We start from the raw sequence: 19,783 nt of genomic DNA, 5'->3' as shown, positions 1-19,783 counted from the left end.
GTGGGACCACTGCATGTCACTTGACCCTAATCTGTCAAATAACCAGGGGACATCTGTAATAATTAAAGTTTACCACCTTTCCTTGCTCGTGGCTGTTGGGAAAGCAGGGAAGGAGGAAAACTGTCAGAATAGGAACTCCCACAATTGCCGCAATTGTGCACTGGCTGCAGGACATACTGAATGAAGTGAACCAAGCCAAAAAGTGTCTACACCCAGCCCATGCAGTGATGACACACAGCCAGCATCTTTGAATGGACTCCGCTTCCTGCTAATCAGTGGGAAACCATCCAGTCAAAGGAGGGCAGCCTGCCACCAGTCTTGGCATGCCCATCAAGTCTGTGCGACCTCATGAGCCAGCCACCATGGCAAAGTCTCTCAAGTGACTCAGTGCCTTTTTTGCCCCTCAGATATGAGTGGAGCTCTCTTTTGTCATTTCATCTCCTCTTGCCTTCTTTCTATAAGGAACTTGAGGTAATTACAGAGGCTCACATGTGCGGGTGCGCTGGTTGCAAAGTCTCTCAGTTAAATTGGTACCTTTTTTGTCCCTCTCTCAGATCCCTCAAGTTCTCTACAGGAAGAAGACAAGAGAAAGAACAAAGGAAAGACTGGACCATGCATCTGAGGGGGGGGAAGGTGTAAGTTGACTGTCAGATTGCAACAAGTGCACTTGCGTGTCATGAGCCAGCCTCTGTATAATAATTCCTCCATGCTTTCTGCAGGAATAGAAGGAATTATGAATTTGGACCAGGGGCCAAAAGTGTGGTGCATGACTACAATTTAGAGCTATTGAAGCAGCAGAATATCAAAAAATGAGTCACTGAAAGTTGGGGGATGTCTGTACAGTTTTGGGGATCCAACCCATGGAAACCAAGCAGAAGTATTTGCTTAAGGCATGTTACTACTGCATGTTTTGAAAGAGCCAAGCTGAAAACATATTAAGCAAAATCACTTTATCAAAAGAGAAATGTCCAGAAATTTCCAAACACAAAGACTGGAAAATACAAGCAGCACACAAGAACCTAGCTGCTTTATCAGTCATTATACTGGGTTACATTATTAGTCCATCTAGCCCAATAGCAATAGCAAGTACATTTCTATACCGCTTATCAGTGCACCTAAGCACTCCCTGAGTGGTTTACAATGTGTAAGCTAATTGCCCCCAACAATCTGGGTACTCATTTTAATGACCTTGGAAGGATGCAAGCTTGAGTCGAGCTTGAGCACTTGGCTGATACTGAACTCACAACCTTGTGATTTGTGAGTAAGTGGCAGCAGTACAGGCATTTAACCACTGCGCCACCAGGGCTCAATACTGGCAGCTCTCCAGGGTTTCAAGCAGGATTCTTTCCATGCCCTAGCTGGAGATAGCTGGTGTTACCTGGTGGTCTCCCATCCAAGTACAAACCAGTTCCAACCCTGCTTAATATTTTTAAAAAAAAGATAGAATCCGGTATATTCAATAAGTTTGGAGGTTCAAACATAGAATAAAAAAAATAAGGGCACAATATGGCAAAAGTTAAGACTGCCTGCCTCTTAAGTCAATGGAACTTATCCTTAGTGTTTGCGTTACAGTTATAAATATTCTGCCACACTCATCACATGACTTCTGTCCTAACATCTGAACTCAAGTGTACATTCTCATCCAAGTTTGTTTCTTATAGTAAAAAGCACGGTACAATTTTAAGTGATAAGGGGCAAAGATTATATTTTAAAATATTCAGTGTTCACCTGAAAATTTTTGTTTAGCAGTTAGATTTCATTTTGGAACTTTATGAAATATTGAAGTATGATTATTTCTAACACTGAAATTATTTAAAGTAAGGTCATCAATCGGATTTTTAAAAATGACAGTGAATTGAATACTAACAACCTATTGCTGGGAAAATATTCTCAGCACAGCTGCAATCATGGAATACAAAACAAAAAGGAGAAACAAGTTTATCTCCCCTTTACCAGCAGTATCCTGAACCTACTCCAGAGTACAAGGGAACCCCATAAGACAGTGAGCAAGGTAAACATGGGTCTGCAGAGAGGGAAAAAATCCACTGAAGTTTTGTCTATTCTTTCTACTCTAGATTGGTGTTCCTACCACAACTGGAAGAGGCTACTCCATTCAAGGAAGAGAACATAGAATGCAAACCCATCCATGCATCCATCATATTCTGCTCTTTCCTCAGAGTGAAACTTAAGGAGAATCATAAATGGCAAAAAATATATAATAGAAGTACATACAGTTAAAAATGTACAAACGTTGATATTAAAGAAGTATTAAACTAACAGAATTAAAACCATTTAAAATATTACTTTAAAACAAAAATAAAAACAACGCTCTGGTTTTCATCCAGGCTGATGCTCTTACATTCACCCATCAGGAGGTCTCATACACAGTGACTGGACATACAGGATCAAGAATCATTAGATGACTCATTCTCTGACATACAGTTTCAGGGAAAATCCCTTCCTGGTCATGCATCTTGTGCTTTTAGCAGACTTAGGCTCCAAGACTCAGTAGTCCTCTCTTCCTCTAGCTCTGTTCCCCAAATGTTCTCCGTGCTAAAATTAAAAGGTGGCACGCATCCTCCCTCCATCAAAGAGGCATTGTCTCTTGCCCCTTCCCCTTTGTACATGATGCTATGAATGTAAAGTAGGCAGTGGTAAAGCAAGAAAAGGAAACAACTTCATACTAAAAGCAAAGCTACAGCAGAATGAAGTGAAACAAGAATGGACATGGGAACTAAATGCATGAAAAGGGAATTGGAAGGGTCTATATTAAAAGTATGCTACATTTCAATTTAACAACCACCATCCCATTGCCCTATACTCTGGAGGAGCACTAGCGCTATAAAACTTCTACTGGACAAACACAGAAGGCAAATACCCTTCTGTTATTTTGATTTCATTAAGGGAAATCTCATAGAAACTCAACACAGTGGTCAGCTCCTACTCTCAAAGTCTTTTATGATAAGTGATGCCTAACTAGCCTGTACTCTTTTGGCTACTTTTTTCACTTGCATTAATACCTCAAAATCCAAAAGTACTGTCATTTCTTAATTGAATCATCCCAAGCATTAATAAGCATTTCACAAATAATAAGTGACTTCAGTAACCATCTTTCATTACCTTTTCATCAAGGGCTTTATGATGTTCAAATAGGGACTTTAGTGCTTTGAGAACTTCAACTTCACTAGAAACTCCTGCCGGAGACTGAGCCTGTCTCTTTACTACAGTCATTCTAAGAGATCGCTCGTGCCGGGAAACAAGACATTCCAAATGCTCTAACAGCAACTGAAAAACAATCAAAATTAAATGATGGATTATATAAGTCTGCTGTTCTTAGAATTATCTGTTGAATGATAGTTGGCCTAAAAAAGGTGTAACTCAGAATACCTCTTTACAAATGAATGGCAAAGAAAACAAAAATAATTGGTTAACCAAATAAATAACTGCATTACTAAATTATATTTTTACGGTCATATTTTTGTTAATACAGGAGTGGGCATCTGGTTGAGGTCCAGGGCTATACATGTGCCCCACCGGACCTCAGAAGGTCATCATCCATGCCCCCACTTTTGAACTTTTAGGATTTTAAAAATTCAAAATGCCATTTATACCCTCTAGAGGGGTTTGGGAAGCAAGTTCAAAGTGTTTTTGCCACTCTTCTCTGTCTGTTTTATGCCCACAGAGGCATTTTTCCAAACCAGAAAGTGAAGTGGAACTCACAAGAGGGTGCAGAGCTTTAATAAGGAAAGTTCAGGAAAATTAAAAACTGGATTGAGGATGCTTAGGGCCATAATAACAGTCTTAGAGGGTTCACATGTAGTCTGCAGGACACACCTTTCCTGACTCTCATTTAAACAAGGGAAGCAATGCAATGACAAAAAAGAATAAACTTTGGAGTCTAGCTCCCCCTGCCTTCCTGGGTAAATTTTCTTATCTATAAATGCTACCACTAGTCCTCAGTACTCCCTCTCCTCTGTGGGCCTAGAATTTTATATAGATATTTGGCAGGCTAGAAAATTTTTCACCAAGGACAAGACTAAACATTCCACTTTCATTCAAGCCTTTCTTAGGCTGCACCCACACGGCAGAACTAATCACTTTGACACCACTTTAACTGTCATGGCTCAATCGTATGAAATTCTGGGAACTGCAGTTTTGTGAGACATTTAGCTTTGTCCGTTAAAGTGCTCTGGTGCCATAACAAACTACAAATCCCAGAATTTGAAACAAGTCATGCCAGACAAATCTTATCTCTTTTTTTGATAAAATTACCAGCTTGGTAGATGAAAGGAATGCTGTGGATGTAGTGTATCTTGATTTCAGTCAGTCCTTTGACAAGGTTCCCCATGACATTCTTGCAAACTAGCTTGTAAAATGTGGGCTAGACAAGGTAACTGTTAGATGGATTTGTAATTGGTTGTCCAGCCGAACCCAAAGGGTGCTCAACAATGGTTCCGTTTCATCCTGGAGAGAAGTGACAAGTGGAGTCCCACAGGGTTCTGTCCTGGGCCCAGTGTTATTCAACATCTTTATCAGTGACTTGGATGACAGAATTGGGGGCATACTTATCAAATTTGCAGATGACAGCAAATTGGGAGGAGTAGCTAACACTTCAGAGGACAGGATCAAAATTCAAAATGACCTGAATAGACTAGAAAGCTGGGCCAAAGCTAAAAAAATGAAATTCAACAGGGAGAAATGTAAGGTACTGCACTTAGGGCGAAAAAATGAAATGCACAGATACAGGATGGGGGACACCTGGCTTAAGGAGACAACATGTGAAAGGGATCTAGGAGTCCAAGTAGACCACAAGTTGAACATGAGTCAACAGTGCAATGTAGCACCTAAAAAAGCCAATGCAATTTTAGGCTGCATCAATAAAAATATGGTGTCTAGATCAAGGGAAGTCATAGTGCCACTCTATTCTGCTCTGGTCAGGCCCCACCTGGAATATTGTGTCCAGTTCTGGGCACCACAATTCAAAAAGGACACTGAGAAACTAGAGCGTGTCCAAAGGAGGGCAACTAAAATGGTAAAGGGTCTGGAAACCATGCCCTGTTAGAAAAGACTCAAGGAGCTGGGGATGTTTAGCCTGGAGAAGAGAAGGTTAAGAGGTGATATGATAGCCATCTTTAAATATTTGAAGGGATGTCATACTGAGGAGGGCGCCAGCTTTTTCCTGCTGCTCTAGAGACTAGGACCCAGAACAATGGATGCAAGCTCCAGGAAAAGAGATTCCACCTCAACATTAGGAGGAACTTCCTGACAGTAAGGGCTATTCAACAGTGGAACACACTCCCTCGGAGTGTAGTGGAGTCTCCTTCCTTGAAGGTCTTTAACAAGAGTCTGAATGGCCATCTGTCAGGGATGCTTTGATTTAGATTTCCTGCATGGCAGGGGGTTGGACTGGATGGCCCTTGTGGTCTCTTCCAACTCTATGATTCTATGACAGTCAGAGTGGTGTCAAACTGGATTATTTCTGCAGTGCAGATCCAGCCTCAGTAGAACAGAAGTGTTTAGCCTTTCCCCACTTAATGCTTTCATGTAGTTAACTCTATTCACCACCCCATTCCCCAGCCACAGGCAAAAGTCCCGGATTCATGGTAAGCTAATTTTAGAAAACAACTTTACAAGAATAAATCATTTGCACTGTTTCTAGGTCTTCACAGCCGTTCCGAATGTTATTTTATTAGTGGCAAGAACAGTTGTGATCATCACTACTGCATCTGTTTGCCGCTAATTTTAGACAATGCCCTATTCATGCACTTTTCAGGATTGTGTCATAAAAAGTACACTAATATATTAAATTTATACAGCACATATTTTTCTGCCAAAAATTACACTCAATATATAATGTAGAACACAGAATTCAGCACTACACTATCTAAGTGCTCTCCTCTCTTTTTTACTCTGTACTGTCCTTGTCCTATATGTGCAAACTGGCAGATTTAGAAATTTGTGAGCAGACACTTCCTCATGAAGCTGTGGTTCCCTGTGATACATGAAGGAAAGTTCAGAGAGGTATTTTTTATCTTCTTCTCATGCTATATGGAGGAATTTATGGCAAACTATAGCCTACTCTGAATGGATGCAATGGCAAACTATAGTGAATGCAAAGCAAAGTTTGCCTCAAACCAGAATGGAAAGTACATGTGAAACAGTGAGGACGGTATGCATGAATCCAACAGCAGCAAACTGAGACCTTGGAAAAGTAGCATTTCCAAGCTCTGGAACTGACCCAATAAACATCTGGAGATGAATACACCCCAGCACACTTCCATGGTGTTCTCTGCAATACACTGTAAATGCAGCAAACATTCTTGTGTGTGAAATTACTCTAACAGTAGCAATATAAGAGGATTCTACTACCACTCTGATTTTTTCTCCTCTACTTTAAACTATTGTGTCTTGATTAAACCATGTGCTCCATACAACAGCTTGTGCTTATGACATACAATTCAGATGACTTTTCTGCCACATGCAAAATGCAATAAAGATAAAAGATGTCAAACTATTGAGTGGTTGCATGAATTAGCTTTTAGTTTGTTTTAGAAAATATGTTACATGAATGCTGAAAGGCTATTTCTTTATGGATCTTAAGAGGCAGAAGACTTCAGATTTGCTTATGATATATAATAAGGGATCTCTGTGCACTTCAAAGTCCTTCCAAAAGGTAAAAAACACAAACTCCCCCCCCCCATCAACTGTGCACCCCTTGTAGTGATAGCAATAATATCTGGTCTAAAACCATTTACATTATGCAAACTATTCAGACTGATATGACAGCAAAATCTATCAGTCTTCAGTGTTTACAATTTTATAATTCAGTGTGAGCAGCATTCTGCTTATACAACTCTGAATTCAATAACTGTTTAATTAAGAATAAATAATAAGTTCACATACAGCACACTGTTTAAAAGATATAGCTGTGTTATTCTGTAGACTCAGAATATAGAGAGATCTTATAGCACCTTTGAGACTAAGATGTTTATCACACTATACTCTTATATAGTGGCAGTTTTAAGGAGGGGTATTTAGAATTCTCTGCCTGAGAATTCTAAATACCCCTCCTTAAAACTGCAAATCCCAGAATGCAACAGGAGGCAGCTAGAGCAGTCAAAGTGGAATAGTAGCACTTTAAGAGTATACTGTAGTGTGATAAACATCTTAGTGAAACAAAGAAGTTGGCAGCATGAGCTTTTGTAGACTTCAGTCTACTTCCTCAAATGCATCTGAGGAAACAGACTAAAGTCTACAAAAGCTCATGCTGCCAACTTCTTCCAAGATCTCTAGCATGTTGCTTGTAATTAATTATTTTTTGGATTATTAATTTCATCTATGAAATGCTTGACTTTTCAATCAAATAACAATAACACTGAACAGCCTTTTTTGCAAATTTAATCAAACTTTGTAGAACTGCATTTATAAACACAAGATTTCTCTAGCATATTGCTTCTAATTAATTCTTTTTTGCATTATTAATTTCATCTATGAATTGCTTGACTTTCCAGTCAAATAACAATAAGGCTGAACAGCCTTTATTGCACATTTTCAAACCTTGTAGCACTACATTTATAAACACAAAATCATAACTGAAAGTTTTGTTCAACCATTTCCCCCTTTAATTAGAAAAGTAAAGGCAAGAGAGAACTGAGTAGATTACATGTCAGATTCCATCTCAAAAAAACCTCCTTATATATACAGTGGGACCTCCATATCAGCAGGCTTCATATCCATTACTTTGACTTCCCATGGATCTCCACACTCCATATAATTCAATGGCAGTGATGCGAACACGAATGTGCTGAAGTGTGTGCATTCATGTCACCACCACTGAATAATATGGGGCACAATTTTCTGTGTTTTTTGGTACCTGCAGGGGGAGGCTTTGGAACTGAACCCTGCCAATACCAAAAATTATACCAGGTAGTGAACTCACCCTTGTATTGTTTCTTTCCGCTTTCAGTTCTGCAATTTCTTCTTCCCTTTCAAGGAGTTGTTCTCTGCATACATTAAGCTCTTTAGTAAGTGCTGCAAACTCCTAGGATAGAAGCAAAAAATGTCAAGTATCATCAGGCACTTGCTGAGGTTTACAAGCACTTTAGCCTTAAGCCTCTTCCTTACTGTTGCTGCCAGTTCACCCAACTGCTTTGAGAAAGGAAGCAGAAACAAGGACAAAGAGGAGCAACAGCAGCTACTCTCCTGTCTCTCCAACTACCCATATAGATGAGACCTAGAGAAACCTCATCTAATCTCTTTTTTCCAAATATTTTGGCCAGTCACTTTTAACTATCCCTGAAAAATGGCTACACAGACTGGGGCTGACTGGACCATCCAAAGTTGAAGAGGCCTAACCTCGAGGAAGAGGACAGGCAGCAGAAACAGCAGTTTAAGAGGTTAACTTTCCCAGCAGTACCCCCAAATTTTAAACATACACTGCTGCACCCTGACAACAAAAGCAAACCTGGTATCTGCATAGTTATGCTCTTGTGTTGTCTCCTATCAATTCACAGGAACTGGTTCCTTTTAGTTCTGCATTTCTCTGAACATGGCTGTCAACAGACTGCTTCAAACAAATGATTTCCCAACAGCTGTTTTGGAAGTCAAAGCAAAAATCTACTGAACAAATTAAACATACTGTAAAATAATGATAGCAAAAACCAGAAGCTCAAGAGAATTTATTCACATGGTTAGCCCATTTCAGTAAAGGTGTAAGGTCCTTTACCAGGAGGTTAAACCAGAAATAGAGAAACTAAGAGTATATGAGATGGCCAATATGGGCAGGTTCCAGATATATCTCTCATGCAATTTGACATTTTCCTACCAAGCAGGGTTAAATGCTATTAATGTCATTTCAGGACATCACACTGTAACAGGTTTCAGGTACAAAAAGCACAGCTCGGTTTTATGCATGGCTTCTCAAAGGTAAGTAAAACAAACAGCCAGGACAGAAACCAGAATGTCTGGATCTTTAAATAGTCCACCTCCAACCACTGACTAGGGCAAAAGAAGTTTGTAATCAGAACATAGTTGAACATGAAAATCTGTACCTTCCCAAAGACTGTGAAGAGCTTCCCCTCCCCTGAATGGGACACCAAAGTAAAAGGTAAAGGTAAAGGTATTCCCCATTGACAAGGTTGTCAAGTGGTGTCCAACCACAGGGGAGGTGCTTATCTCGTTTCTAAGCCAAAGAGCCAGCATTGTCACAGATTACTCTGTGATCATGTGGCCAGCATGACTGCACAGAACGCTGTTTACCTTCCCAGTAAAGTGGTACCAAGTTATCTACTTGTATTGCAGAAGCTGGGACTAGTGATGAGAGCCCACCCTATCACACAGCACCTGGGCCTCAAACTGCCAACCTGCCAATCTTTCAATCAACAGAATCAGCGTCTTAACCGCTTGAGCCATTAAGAAGCCAAGCCCTCCCTCCAGTTCATCTCCCTTGGTCCAGGCCTCGGAGGTAGAGAAGAACTGCTGGACCTGATCCTCTTCCCCACCACCATTCCCTTCCCCTTTTATGTCGTGTATTTTTAGATTGTAAGCCTGAGGGCAGGGAACTGTCTAATTAAAAGATTGTATGTATGGTGCTGTGTAAATTTACAGTGCTATATAAATAAAGGTTAATAATAATAATAATTGAACCACATACTAAAACTCATACATTTGAAACAATGCATACAAATGGACATATTCTGGAATATACGCACAAAATACTTGTATCAATGGATCCCACACCCCTGCTTCCAGGACACACTGATTATCATAGTAAAAATCAATGAAGAGAAACACCTTCCACCTACGGTGGTGGGAAGAAACAAAAACATTAACAGGATACTTAACCTCCTTAGGACATCTTGCCATGAGCAACTGGTTATTTTCCAATATAAAAGATTGGTACACATTATTGGAAATGTCACTGTACTTCTAGATGAATGAGTTTAAATGAGTTTCCCATCGAATGCTGACGCCATATTGGAGACAGTCATCTGTCTGGGGGTACTTCTTGGATTCACAACAGATGCAAACAGCAGAACCATGTGTCACTCTACTGCTTGCAGCTGCTTTACATATTTTTCTTTAATTAAACTTCTGGCTTTATCGACACAGACAAAAATAAAACATCCTTCCAGACTATCTGAAGAATGTAATGATATGGATTATCTTGGTTTTTAACTTTTAAAAAGAACAGCAAATAGCCCATTGCAGAACAAGACAAGAAAATATCAATACAAACAAACAAATAGCCTTTCCTATAAAATACTGAAGCTACGCTCCACTGTTATTCTTATGCATTGTGCTTACTAGTTTTACAAATTCCACATTATGACAAGCTTTATTTTATGTGACTTTGTTTTACTTTTATTCTACCTCATATATTATGGCTGTGGGTGCACAGGTAGAACGTACTTCATTTTACACACACAACCACTCTTTTGAAACACAGCCATTTTTGTACTCTGCAGCACAGTGGTATTCTCACTGTGGTTCAAAAAATTTCAGAATTTACAGACACAACATCAGCACCCATGTTCAGAGCTGACTGGGCTCCATCAAGAGGATCATCATCACTGTAATTTTTAACAATGCCAGTGGGCTTGGGAGAAAATTTACAACCCAAAGGCTGTTACTAGTTTCCACCAGCAACCCAATGTTGCAATAAAATATGTATCTAAAAACAAGCACCTACCACCAACTACTTAGAATGATCTGAGCAAAAAGGAGGTATTACCTAAGCAACAGGTCACAGAATATGTTCACAGTATATACTGTTCTATTATTTTTTAAAAAATGACCCTTATAATGCCAAGTTAAGACTATCTTATGTTGGCTCCCACTTCATAAAAGCAGGATTGGGGGGGAGGGGAGATTATTTAACAGATCAGCAATAATACAGCACAATGTTCAAACTGTAATTATGCCCATCCTACCCTCTGTATACATACATTCTGCTAAGCTCTTTCAGGCCCAAATCCAGATAGAGAAAACTGAGTTTTGGGACCAGCAAAGAGGCCCCATATTTATTATTCATTACTTTAAGAAGCACCTCTGCTCTACTATATTGCTAGGGGAATTAGGAGGGTTACAACAGAAGTGTCTTTTCTTCTTTCTTTCTCTTTCTTTCAGCAGTTCAGCACAATTAAAAAGGACACTGCCATGCCCCTTCAATAATCTACTTGTTCACAATATATCTATATATCTATATCTATACAGATATATATAGATATATAGATAGATATAGATATAGATATTAGAAAGCCTCCAAGTGTTCCAAAATGACTGCAAAAACACACTGTTTATCAGAATAAGTGCTCCACATTCAGATGGTCATCCACCTTGGCATTATCCATGGTGGCAGAACTGTATGTGCCTGTGAGAAACGGGGCTATGCTAATGGTAGCATGGTACTAATAGGATCTCCCATATCTGAGGGGCTTTTGGTGATGAGCCAGATTAAATATGTCAAGTAACTACTGGATAATTGCTGTGGTGGAGTGAGGGGATGTAACACTGAAAGAAGAGTCTCTCTGAAGAAAAATGGCAGTGGTGTCTTAGCAAAATCTAAAGGAGTTATTAGCAAAGAAGGTGGCAGTGTTAAACAATGTCTGAATGCCTTTTACTTTGAAAATGCTATGATGAGACAATCCATAATGAAACAAGAGAGTACTAGAACATGAGACTCCTAGATCAGAAGGATCTAGGGTAGTAGCGAGGAGCAGAAGACAGTTATGAGTAGCACTGTGTCTAATTGATGCAACTAGATTCAAGCAAAAAGATTGTTCAAGCTCACATGTGAAACAGAAGTCATGATGTATACAATTTGTGTAGTAGAAACATGAAATCTGGGAAGTATAAATCAGAAAAACCTGGAAATCATAAAAAAAAGAAATGGAATAGCATAAGACAGGTCCTCTCGTGGCCTGTCTGGAGTCAGTAATGGGCTGGATGAGGGAAAACCGACTCAAGCTGAATCCAGAGAAAACGGAGGTACTTGTGATAGGTTCCCCTGGTCCAGGAATGGCGGTGGTTCCACCTGTCCTGAACGGGGTCACGCTCCCTGTGAAGGACTCCGTGCGCAGTCTGGGGGTGCTTCTTGACTCGTCGCTTCACCTGACTGCTCAGGTGAATGCGACGGTCAAGAACACCTGTTATCAGCTTCGACTTATTCGCCAGCTGCGCCCATACCTGGCCCAGAGGGACCTTGAAACGGTAGTACATGCTCTGGTAACCTCGAGATTGGATTTCTGCAACGCACTCTACATGGGGCAACCCTTATACCAAACCCGGAAGCTACAAATGGTACAGAATATGGCAGCCAGGCTGGTCACTGGAACTTCCAGGGCCAGCCATATTACACCGGTGCTTAAAGATCTGCATTGGCTGCCTATTCGCTTCCGGGCACAATATAAGGTGTTGGTGATGACCTATAAAGCCCTAAATGGCTTGGGCCCAGGATACCTGAAGGACCGCCTCTCCCCGTACATTCCGTCCCGCACCCTCAGAATATCTGGGCAGCAACTACTTAAGGTGCCAGGGGCTAGGTTGACCTCCACCGCGAGGAAGACATTTTCCATTGCCGCCCCAGCCCTTTGGAACACGCTGCCCACAGAGCTCCGCTCGGCCACCTCCCTGGCCCAATTTAGAAAGGACCTAAAAACCTTTCTATTTCAGCTTGCATTCCCCGATTAAAGTCCAGTGGGCCTCCCTTCCTCTTCTGTGGCAAAGAGGACTGGCTAACGGGGGTTTTATTCTGTTTGTATGTAATTGTTTGTAACCCTGATGTATATGTTGTTTGATATTTTGCTGTCAACCGCCCTGATCTATGGAAGGGCGGTATAAAAATTAAAAAAAAAAATTTTTTTTAAATAGCCCATCCACCCCAGCAGTGGGCTCGCCACCTGTGGATGGCAAGCACCACTGGCCCTAATGGCAGCATGTACGGCCATTAAAAACCAAGGGACTTGAGGTCCTGTAGTTTTTAGCACGCACCGGGGGGTGGAGATCTGGAACGGAACCTCCGCAGATACTAAGGGCTGAATGTACTTGATGTGAGATAACTAATATGGATAAGAATGGCATATTTTCAATGATAGTTACATCCTCTTTTATTTTGGAAATGATAATCAAAGGTAAAATCAAAATCAAAGAAGAAATTGGATAGCATTAACAATGAGGCAAAATTTAGCAAACGCAGTCAGGAGCTACTGGGCCCGTTCCCACTTACTGGAAAATCCATTTCCTGAACCAATTCCTAAAACCGGTTCTGAAAAAACATAGTTCCCACTATGTTTGCACTGATTTCAAGAATCAGTTCAATGGTGGGGGGCAGTTTGATGGCCCGTCCCGTCTCTGGCCTCTCCTGGCCCCAAAATCCCAGGCCCAGCCTCCTTATCGGCTTCTTTGGCTGCTGACCAGGTTCCCTGCACTTTTTTTTTAAATTTCCCGTGGTTGGGGAGGCCGGAAGGAATTCGCAGAGAAGCTGGGGGAAAGCGGGAAGGAGACCACAAGGCTTCCAGCATCTCTGCGACCTCCTTCTGGCCTCCCCAGTCAGCAGCCGAAGAAGCCGGTATGGAGGCTGGGCCGGGGATTTAGGGGCCAGGAGAAGCCGGGCCATTCCAGCTCCCCCCCCCCCCCCCCCCCGGGCCAGGCTGCCACTGAGAACCAGGGCAGATACGATTCCGATTTGAAACTGCCTGGTTCCCACTTGGGCTGAATTGATTTATTTCTAAATAAATCAATTCAGCCCAAAAAAATACCCCATTTTCCCAGCATCTTTTTGACGCAGGTTAAATGGGCAAAAATGGGCAAAAACCATGGCTCCCTTTTCTGAATCAATTTCTGAAGTTGCATTCAGTGGGAACCATGCCCATTTAACCCAGATCACAATCCAGATTTAAACACAGTGGGAACATGGCCACTATGTGAAGTACAGTGTGCCTGCATCATACATGGGTGCATTATACGCTGCTTCTTCTGGCACCGCACGCTGAAAGAAACAATGGCACACATGCACCACTGGCACACAATGCCACGAGCACGAGCCCTATTACTTGTAATGAGGCTTGAGCACATGCACTTTTTTTTTACACAGAGGGGTCCGGAATGGATCCCCGGTGTAAAACAAGGGCTCACTGTTTAATCAAAGGACATCAGTAAGACTTCAGGAAAAGTGTATCAATATAACAGTAACCCACGTTCATGCTTCCATCACAGAGGCAGATGAAGAAGAAATGAAAAGATTCTACAGGAGCACCAAGGAAGAAACACCAAAACAGGACGTGGTGACAACCATAGGTGATTAGACTGCAAAAATAGGAAACTGAGCAGAACAAAAAATTGTAGGAGAATTTGAGGGGCGTCTAGAATAGATGTCCCTTTCTAACCCTAGCACGGCCCTTCCTAACCCTAACACGTACTTTCAGCACATGTGTAACACGCCATAGTTTCAGTGAATATTTCCCCACTGTTGACGTAAGCAAAAACTGGATTAGAGATCCATTTTTAGTTAATGTGTATGAACTAGGAGGGCTCCCAGCAGCAGATGAAGACAAGCTCTTAGAATTATCCACAGATGCTGTTCTGAAACTGCAGTTCAAGGGACAATTCCTTCCTAAATTTCTGTGCTCATTTACAAGCGTTTTCTCCCAGAACTATCAAAGAAGGCTATGAAAGTATTGATGTCTTTCATAATGACATACAGTCGGCCCTCCTTATCCACAGATTTTTTTATCCAGATTCAAGCATCTTGAGCTTGAAAATATTTTTTTAAAAAGTATACATTCCAAATATCAAAGCTTGATTTTGCCATTTTATATAAGGAACGCCATTTTGCATTGTATATAATGGGACTTGAGCATCCATAGATTTTGTTATCCATGTGGGGTCCTGGAACCAAATCCCAGTGGATAACAAGGAACCACTGTACTTGTGTAAAAAATCTTTCACAGCTCTCATTTGCCTTAAAGGTAAGTGCAGAAACAGTTTGAAAAACACAGTCAGAACTCAGAATACACATTTCAGCTACTAGGCCTAAGATAACAAGGCTTGTAAGTGAAATGCAGCACAAGTTTTTTCATTAATTAATTAATTAAAATTAACCAGCAAATATTAGGGCATGATTCAGTGTTCAGATGTCATCATCTTCTTCTCCTTCTTCTCAAATCGAGGAAAATAGCTGTGGCATGATGAGGAGTGATCTAAAAAGCTCTGGTGCTTTTACTTTCTAATGAGGTCTTATCTGGATTTTTAAACTCTTAATTGGCTAGGTGTTTTATTTTGCCTAGCCATTTCAAGCCCTGCATTATTTTGGTTTATGTTGACATATCTCTTTTTGGTGGAATTTTTTACTGAGTTGGTTTATACATGCCATTTGCTAGCTATCCTCATTCTGATTAGCTTGCTACTCCAACAGTAGACTTCTGAATACTATCAGAAGCCTTGAAAAACTGTAAAAAGATGTTTGGGATGGGTGGGTGGCTGTTTGGTATTCTGTTTTTTAAATGCTAGCAGTGGGCTAGAAGTTTCCATGTTTTAATAGCAATGAGGATCTAGTAATGTAGCCTAGTAGGACGCCTTGTAAATGAACTGCTCTGTCACCCTCGCCACCCCCTATTCAAAGTTGGTGGAGAAAGGGGAAAAACAAGTCTCTGAGAATTTAAAGGATTTTTTTCTCCTTTCTCCTGAGAAAAGAGGAATTGAGTTTGGAGTTTTTTTGAAGAACATGTGACCAGGTCACGCTGGCTGTAACCAGAGTCCAGAGAAGGAAGCAGAGATTCAAACAATCTGTCTTTACCTACACAAAAGACTATTCTGAAATACTATCTACAAGTGGAAACTAGAGGTACATTTATAGTGGAGATTTCCAGTAATGCCAGCTCTACCTCCACTTCACCTGCACCAGAAGCATTGCATTTTGTTTCTTTCATGAATAATAACATTCGCAAAAATCAGCTTGAAGTTTCAGTAGACCAATATGATAAGAACAATTGGTCTCCAAATCCAGAATGCATATGTGAAAATCCTTATTTAATGACACTCTTCTGTTTAACTCAGGCCCAAGTCCAGTTATTTTCAGATAAGGATACAGAAATGCTTTCTTGCAGCTCAAACTAAGGAGAGAATTTTCCACAGCCTGGATCACCAAAAAAAGAAAGAAAAGAAAAGACAGGAACTCTCTGCCCTCAAGGCTAATATTCAGGTTTTAACAGGTTTAATTGAGATGGGGATTTTGATAACAGCTCCTAATCAAGAACTTGATAACAACTTGGCTTCCACCAACCTTCATTCTGATATTTCTCTCAGCAATGAGAGGGATTTGGGGAGTTATGTAGCTAATTCTTGGTGGACTGGGAAAGATTGGGATTGAGAAATTTGTAGGATGATATACTGGAAATTTCTCATCTTGCCTTTTCTGATTAAGATCTTATTCTAACAGATGAGCGGCATGAGAATCAAGCAATGGGAATTGGTGGGGCAGTGTAGCCACACTGTAGAGATTAAAGCAGTTTGACACCACTTTAACTGCCATGGGCAATCTACTTTAATCACTTTAATTTCAGTGAAACTGGATGCTATCTCTGAAGTGATTTATCAGTCTCAAAACAATTTCATTTTGTCTGTATTGTTAAGAGGAAACGGGGGGGGGGGGCAGAAATTGATGCTCTAATTTGTTTTAAGGTATACTCTTTACCTGTTAAATCTGGAAACTCTTCTTTAGGAATTGGAAAAGGATCTGAATGTTTCTAAGATATAGTATCCTAAGGATATCATAGTGGTGTGTACTGATTTTAATACTCGTGTTTGTGGTCTGAGTCCTAAGAAAAATGCTCTTGGTCTGAGCTATAATGAAGTTTTGTTTTGTGTATGTGATTCTTTTGTCTTTGTACAAAGCAGTAAATAAATAAGGAATAGGAAGTTATTTGAGTTAATGTCTTGCCTGCAGCTGACATGCCTTCACGACAGTCTGTAACGATAATTCTAGTGGATAGTATACATTTATCAACAGCTGAGTCAGTAGTGTTACTGATTACAAAGTTATTGTCCTATTGTCCACAGGATGAGCTATAACATTATAAACCACCCAGAAAGTGATTATTTTCCTATCCTTCTGCCTGTTTCTATATTAACTCCTTAACTGCTCCCTCCACATACAGTATTGATCTGGCAGAGAGAACAATTATGGGGAAATGAATAAAGTGTTGTTGTTTTTTTCTGTTGAACTTTCAGTCCAGGAGCATCTGGACTGAACGATATTGAATGTGCATCTGAACATTGTCAAAGGATCCTGCAGAAGCTACTATGACTATTTTTGTAGTCGTAAGGCAACTTTTACCTAAAATAGTCCATCATACTAGAATGGCCACTGGCAAAGTAACCTGAATATAGGCAAGCTATAAGGAAAGTGGCTCAACTAACCAGAAGGATAAGGCAGATGCAATTGAAGGAGAGATGATTTGGAAGCATTGGCTTCCTGCTGCCTATTTGAGAAGTATTTGTGCTATATATACCTTTTCCATACCTTGGGTCAGTCATTAACCAAAATGAAGACTGTAGTCAAGAAATCAAAAGACTAGGACTTGGAAAGGCAGCTATGAAGGAACTATGAGAGATTTTCAAATGCACACCTGTATCACTGGGTATCAGTCAGGATCATCCATGCCACTGGATTTCCAGATGATGATGATGTTGATTTGGACCTTGCTTTTCCCTCCAAAAATGGGGTGTAGTGGCTTACAGTCTAAAAAACTCAATACAATTAAAAACCTACAAAAGTGACAATTAAAATGGAATTTAATTTTTTTTAATTCTCAACCTAATAATGGTTTTCTGTGTAACTATTTATGTTTCAATGTATAGTTGTGAAAGCTGTACAGTGAAGAAATCTGACAGGAAGAAAATAAACTCATTTAAAATGTGGTGTTGAAGAAGAATTATTCTACAGATACCATGGACTAACAGAAATACAATAAACTAGGGCAAATCAAGCCTGAATTCTCATTAGAAGCCAAGATGATTACACTGAAGCTGTCATGCTTTAGTGAGACATCATGACTCACTGGAAAAGACAACAGTGATGAGAAAAGAGGAAGACCATACTACAGGTAGATTCTGCAAGAAAGAAGCCACAGCCCTGAGTTTGCAAACCCTGAGCAGGGCAGTTGATGACCACAAGGTATTTCATTCATAGGGTCACCATAAGTCGAGACTGACTTGACAGCAACAATTCTGATGATTGTATCTCAGCTTAATAAACAAAGATAAGAACACATCTTATAGTCCTGTACACTTTCCTCAAACTATGAAATGAGGATGGCAAATTTCAGAAAACAACAGTTTTCCTTTACAATAGAAGCTGTGATTAACAGCTTCTGAAGAAGCTAGGGTACAAAACCAACTTCAAACCTTGGTTTCATATTTACAGTAGGCCCCTTACATCTGCTGTGGTTTGGCTTCAGGTGTTCCTGTGGATACCAAAATCCATGGCTATTCAAGTCCCATTATATACAATGGTCTAGTACAGGGGTAGGCAACCTGCGGCCCGTGGGCCGGATGTGGCCCGGCGAGGCCTTGGGACTGGCCCCAGTCCGGTCCTGCCGTCGATTGCCGCCGGGGCCTTTGGCATCTCGCACGAGGGGCATGGTGGGGCAATTGTCTATAGAAGCCTCAGAAACATGCATTTATCTTAACATTTTTTTAAAAATCAGCAAATTTTTTTGCGTGTCCGCCACTTTTTATTTAAAAAGTGCCCTCCATTTGAAAATTTTGTCCTACATTTGTCCCGGTTTATTTATTTATTTAATTTTTTAAAAAAAATTCATTTAATTATTTATTTTTTGGCTTCGGCCCCCCAGCTGTCTGAGGGACAGCAACCCGGCCCCCCGGCTCAAAAGAGTTGCCTACCCCTGGTCTAGTAAAATGGTGTCCCTTCTATAAATAGCAAAATCAATGTCTGCGTTTTGGAATTTTGTTTGGAGGAGCATTATTTTCAAGCCATGGATGGGTGAATCCATGTACTGCTTTTTTCAGATGCTGTTGATCAGTCTCTTGATTAAATTATAATGTGAAGCTCTAAGTTCTTTTGTTCTCAGTCTCTTAAGCAACAGTATGAATGGCCACATGCAGACTCAGTATCATAAAGTTCAAAGTCAATTAATGGTTCAAGATAGCTTATTTCCAATTTTCTACCTTACAGAAAATAATATCTTTCATCCCTAGGTATAGCCCAAAGACCAGTAGATCTTGTTAAAGAGATGTGAGGAAGGTTATTTTCACATCCTTACTATTTTGGGGTAAAGACCAGGCAAAAACATCAGAGGACCTGTTGAACAGGTGGTCTGTTGTATGGGACGGAGAAGGGAATCTTTTCAAGAGAACCCTTGAAAATCAGGCAGGAAAAACTTTCATGAGTGGCACTAAGCCACAGTGTACTGCTATGAGACTAGCACAGATATTATTTTTATATTTATGTTTGACAGAATAGAAAGCTGCATTTTAAAAACTGTTGCATCTCTTTGCACACAGGAAATCCAGGTTCAAATTCTTGTTTATATTTAAAGCTCACTAGGTGATGCTTTGTTGTCTATACACTCAGATGAACTTACATCATTATATTATATGTGATTATAACATTAGTGGGGAGGGGGGAGAGGAAGAACTAGCTAGGCTCTCTGAACTCCTTAAGAAAGGGAAGAATAAAAATGATTAAAGCTGCAATTATCTTAACCTAACATCACTGTTTCACAAGGACAGTAATCCAATGTACACTTACCTAGGAATAAGTTCT

The 19,783-nt window shown here is 40.3% G+C and overlaps 1 protein-coding gene across 1 annotated transcript in view; it reads right to left on the bottom strand.

The window, feature by feature from the left end:
* The window catches only part of PPFIA1 (PTPRF interacting protein alpha 1), a 109,150-nt gene that overhangs the window by 49,608 nt on the left and 39,759 nt on the right, over positions 1 to 19,783 (bottom strand). Inside the window, 2 exon segments of the mRNA XM_042453360.1 lie at positions 3,121 to 3,285; positions 7,940 to 8,041. Coding sequence (XP_042309294.1) covers positions 3,121 to 3,285; positions 7,940 to 8,041 — 267 coding nt within the window.

Source organism: Sceloporus undulatus, chromosome 1 (genome assembly GCF_019175285.1).
Source record: "Sceloporus undulatus isolate JIND9_A2432 ecotype Alabama chromosome 1, SceUnd_v1.1, whole genome shotgun sequence".
Taxonomy (NCBI): Eukaryota; Metazoa; Chordata; class Lepidosauria; order Squamata; family Phrynosomatidae; genus Sceloporus; species Sceloporus undulatus.
Note: the sequence above shows the minus strand (reverse complement) of the source record. Positions and strands in the feature narration are given on the sequence as shown.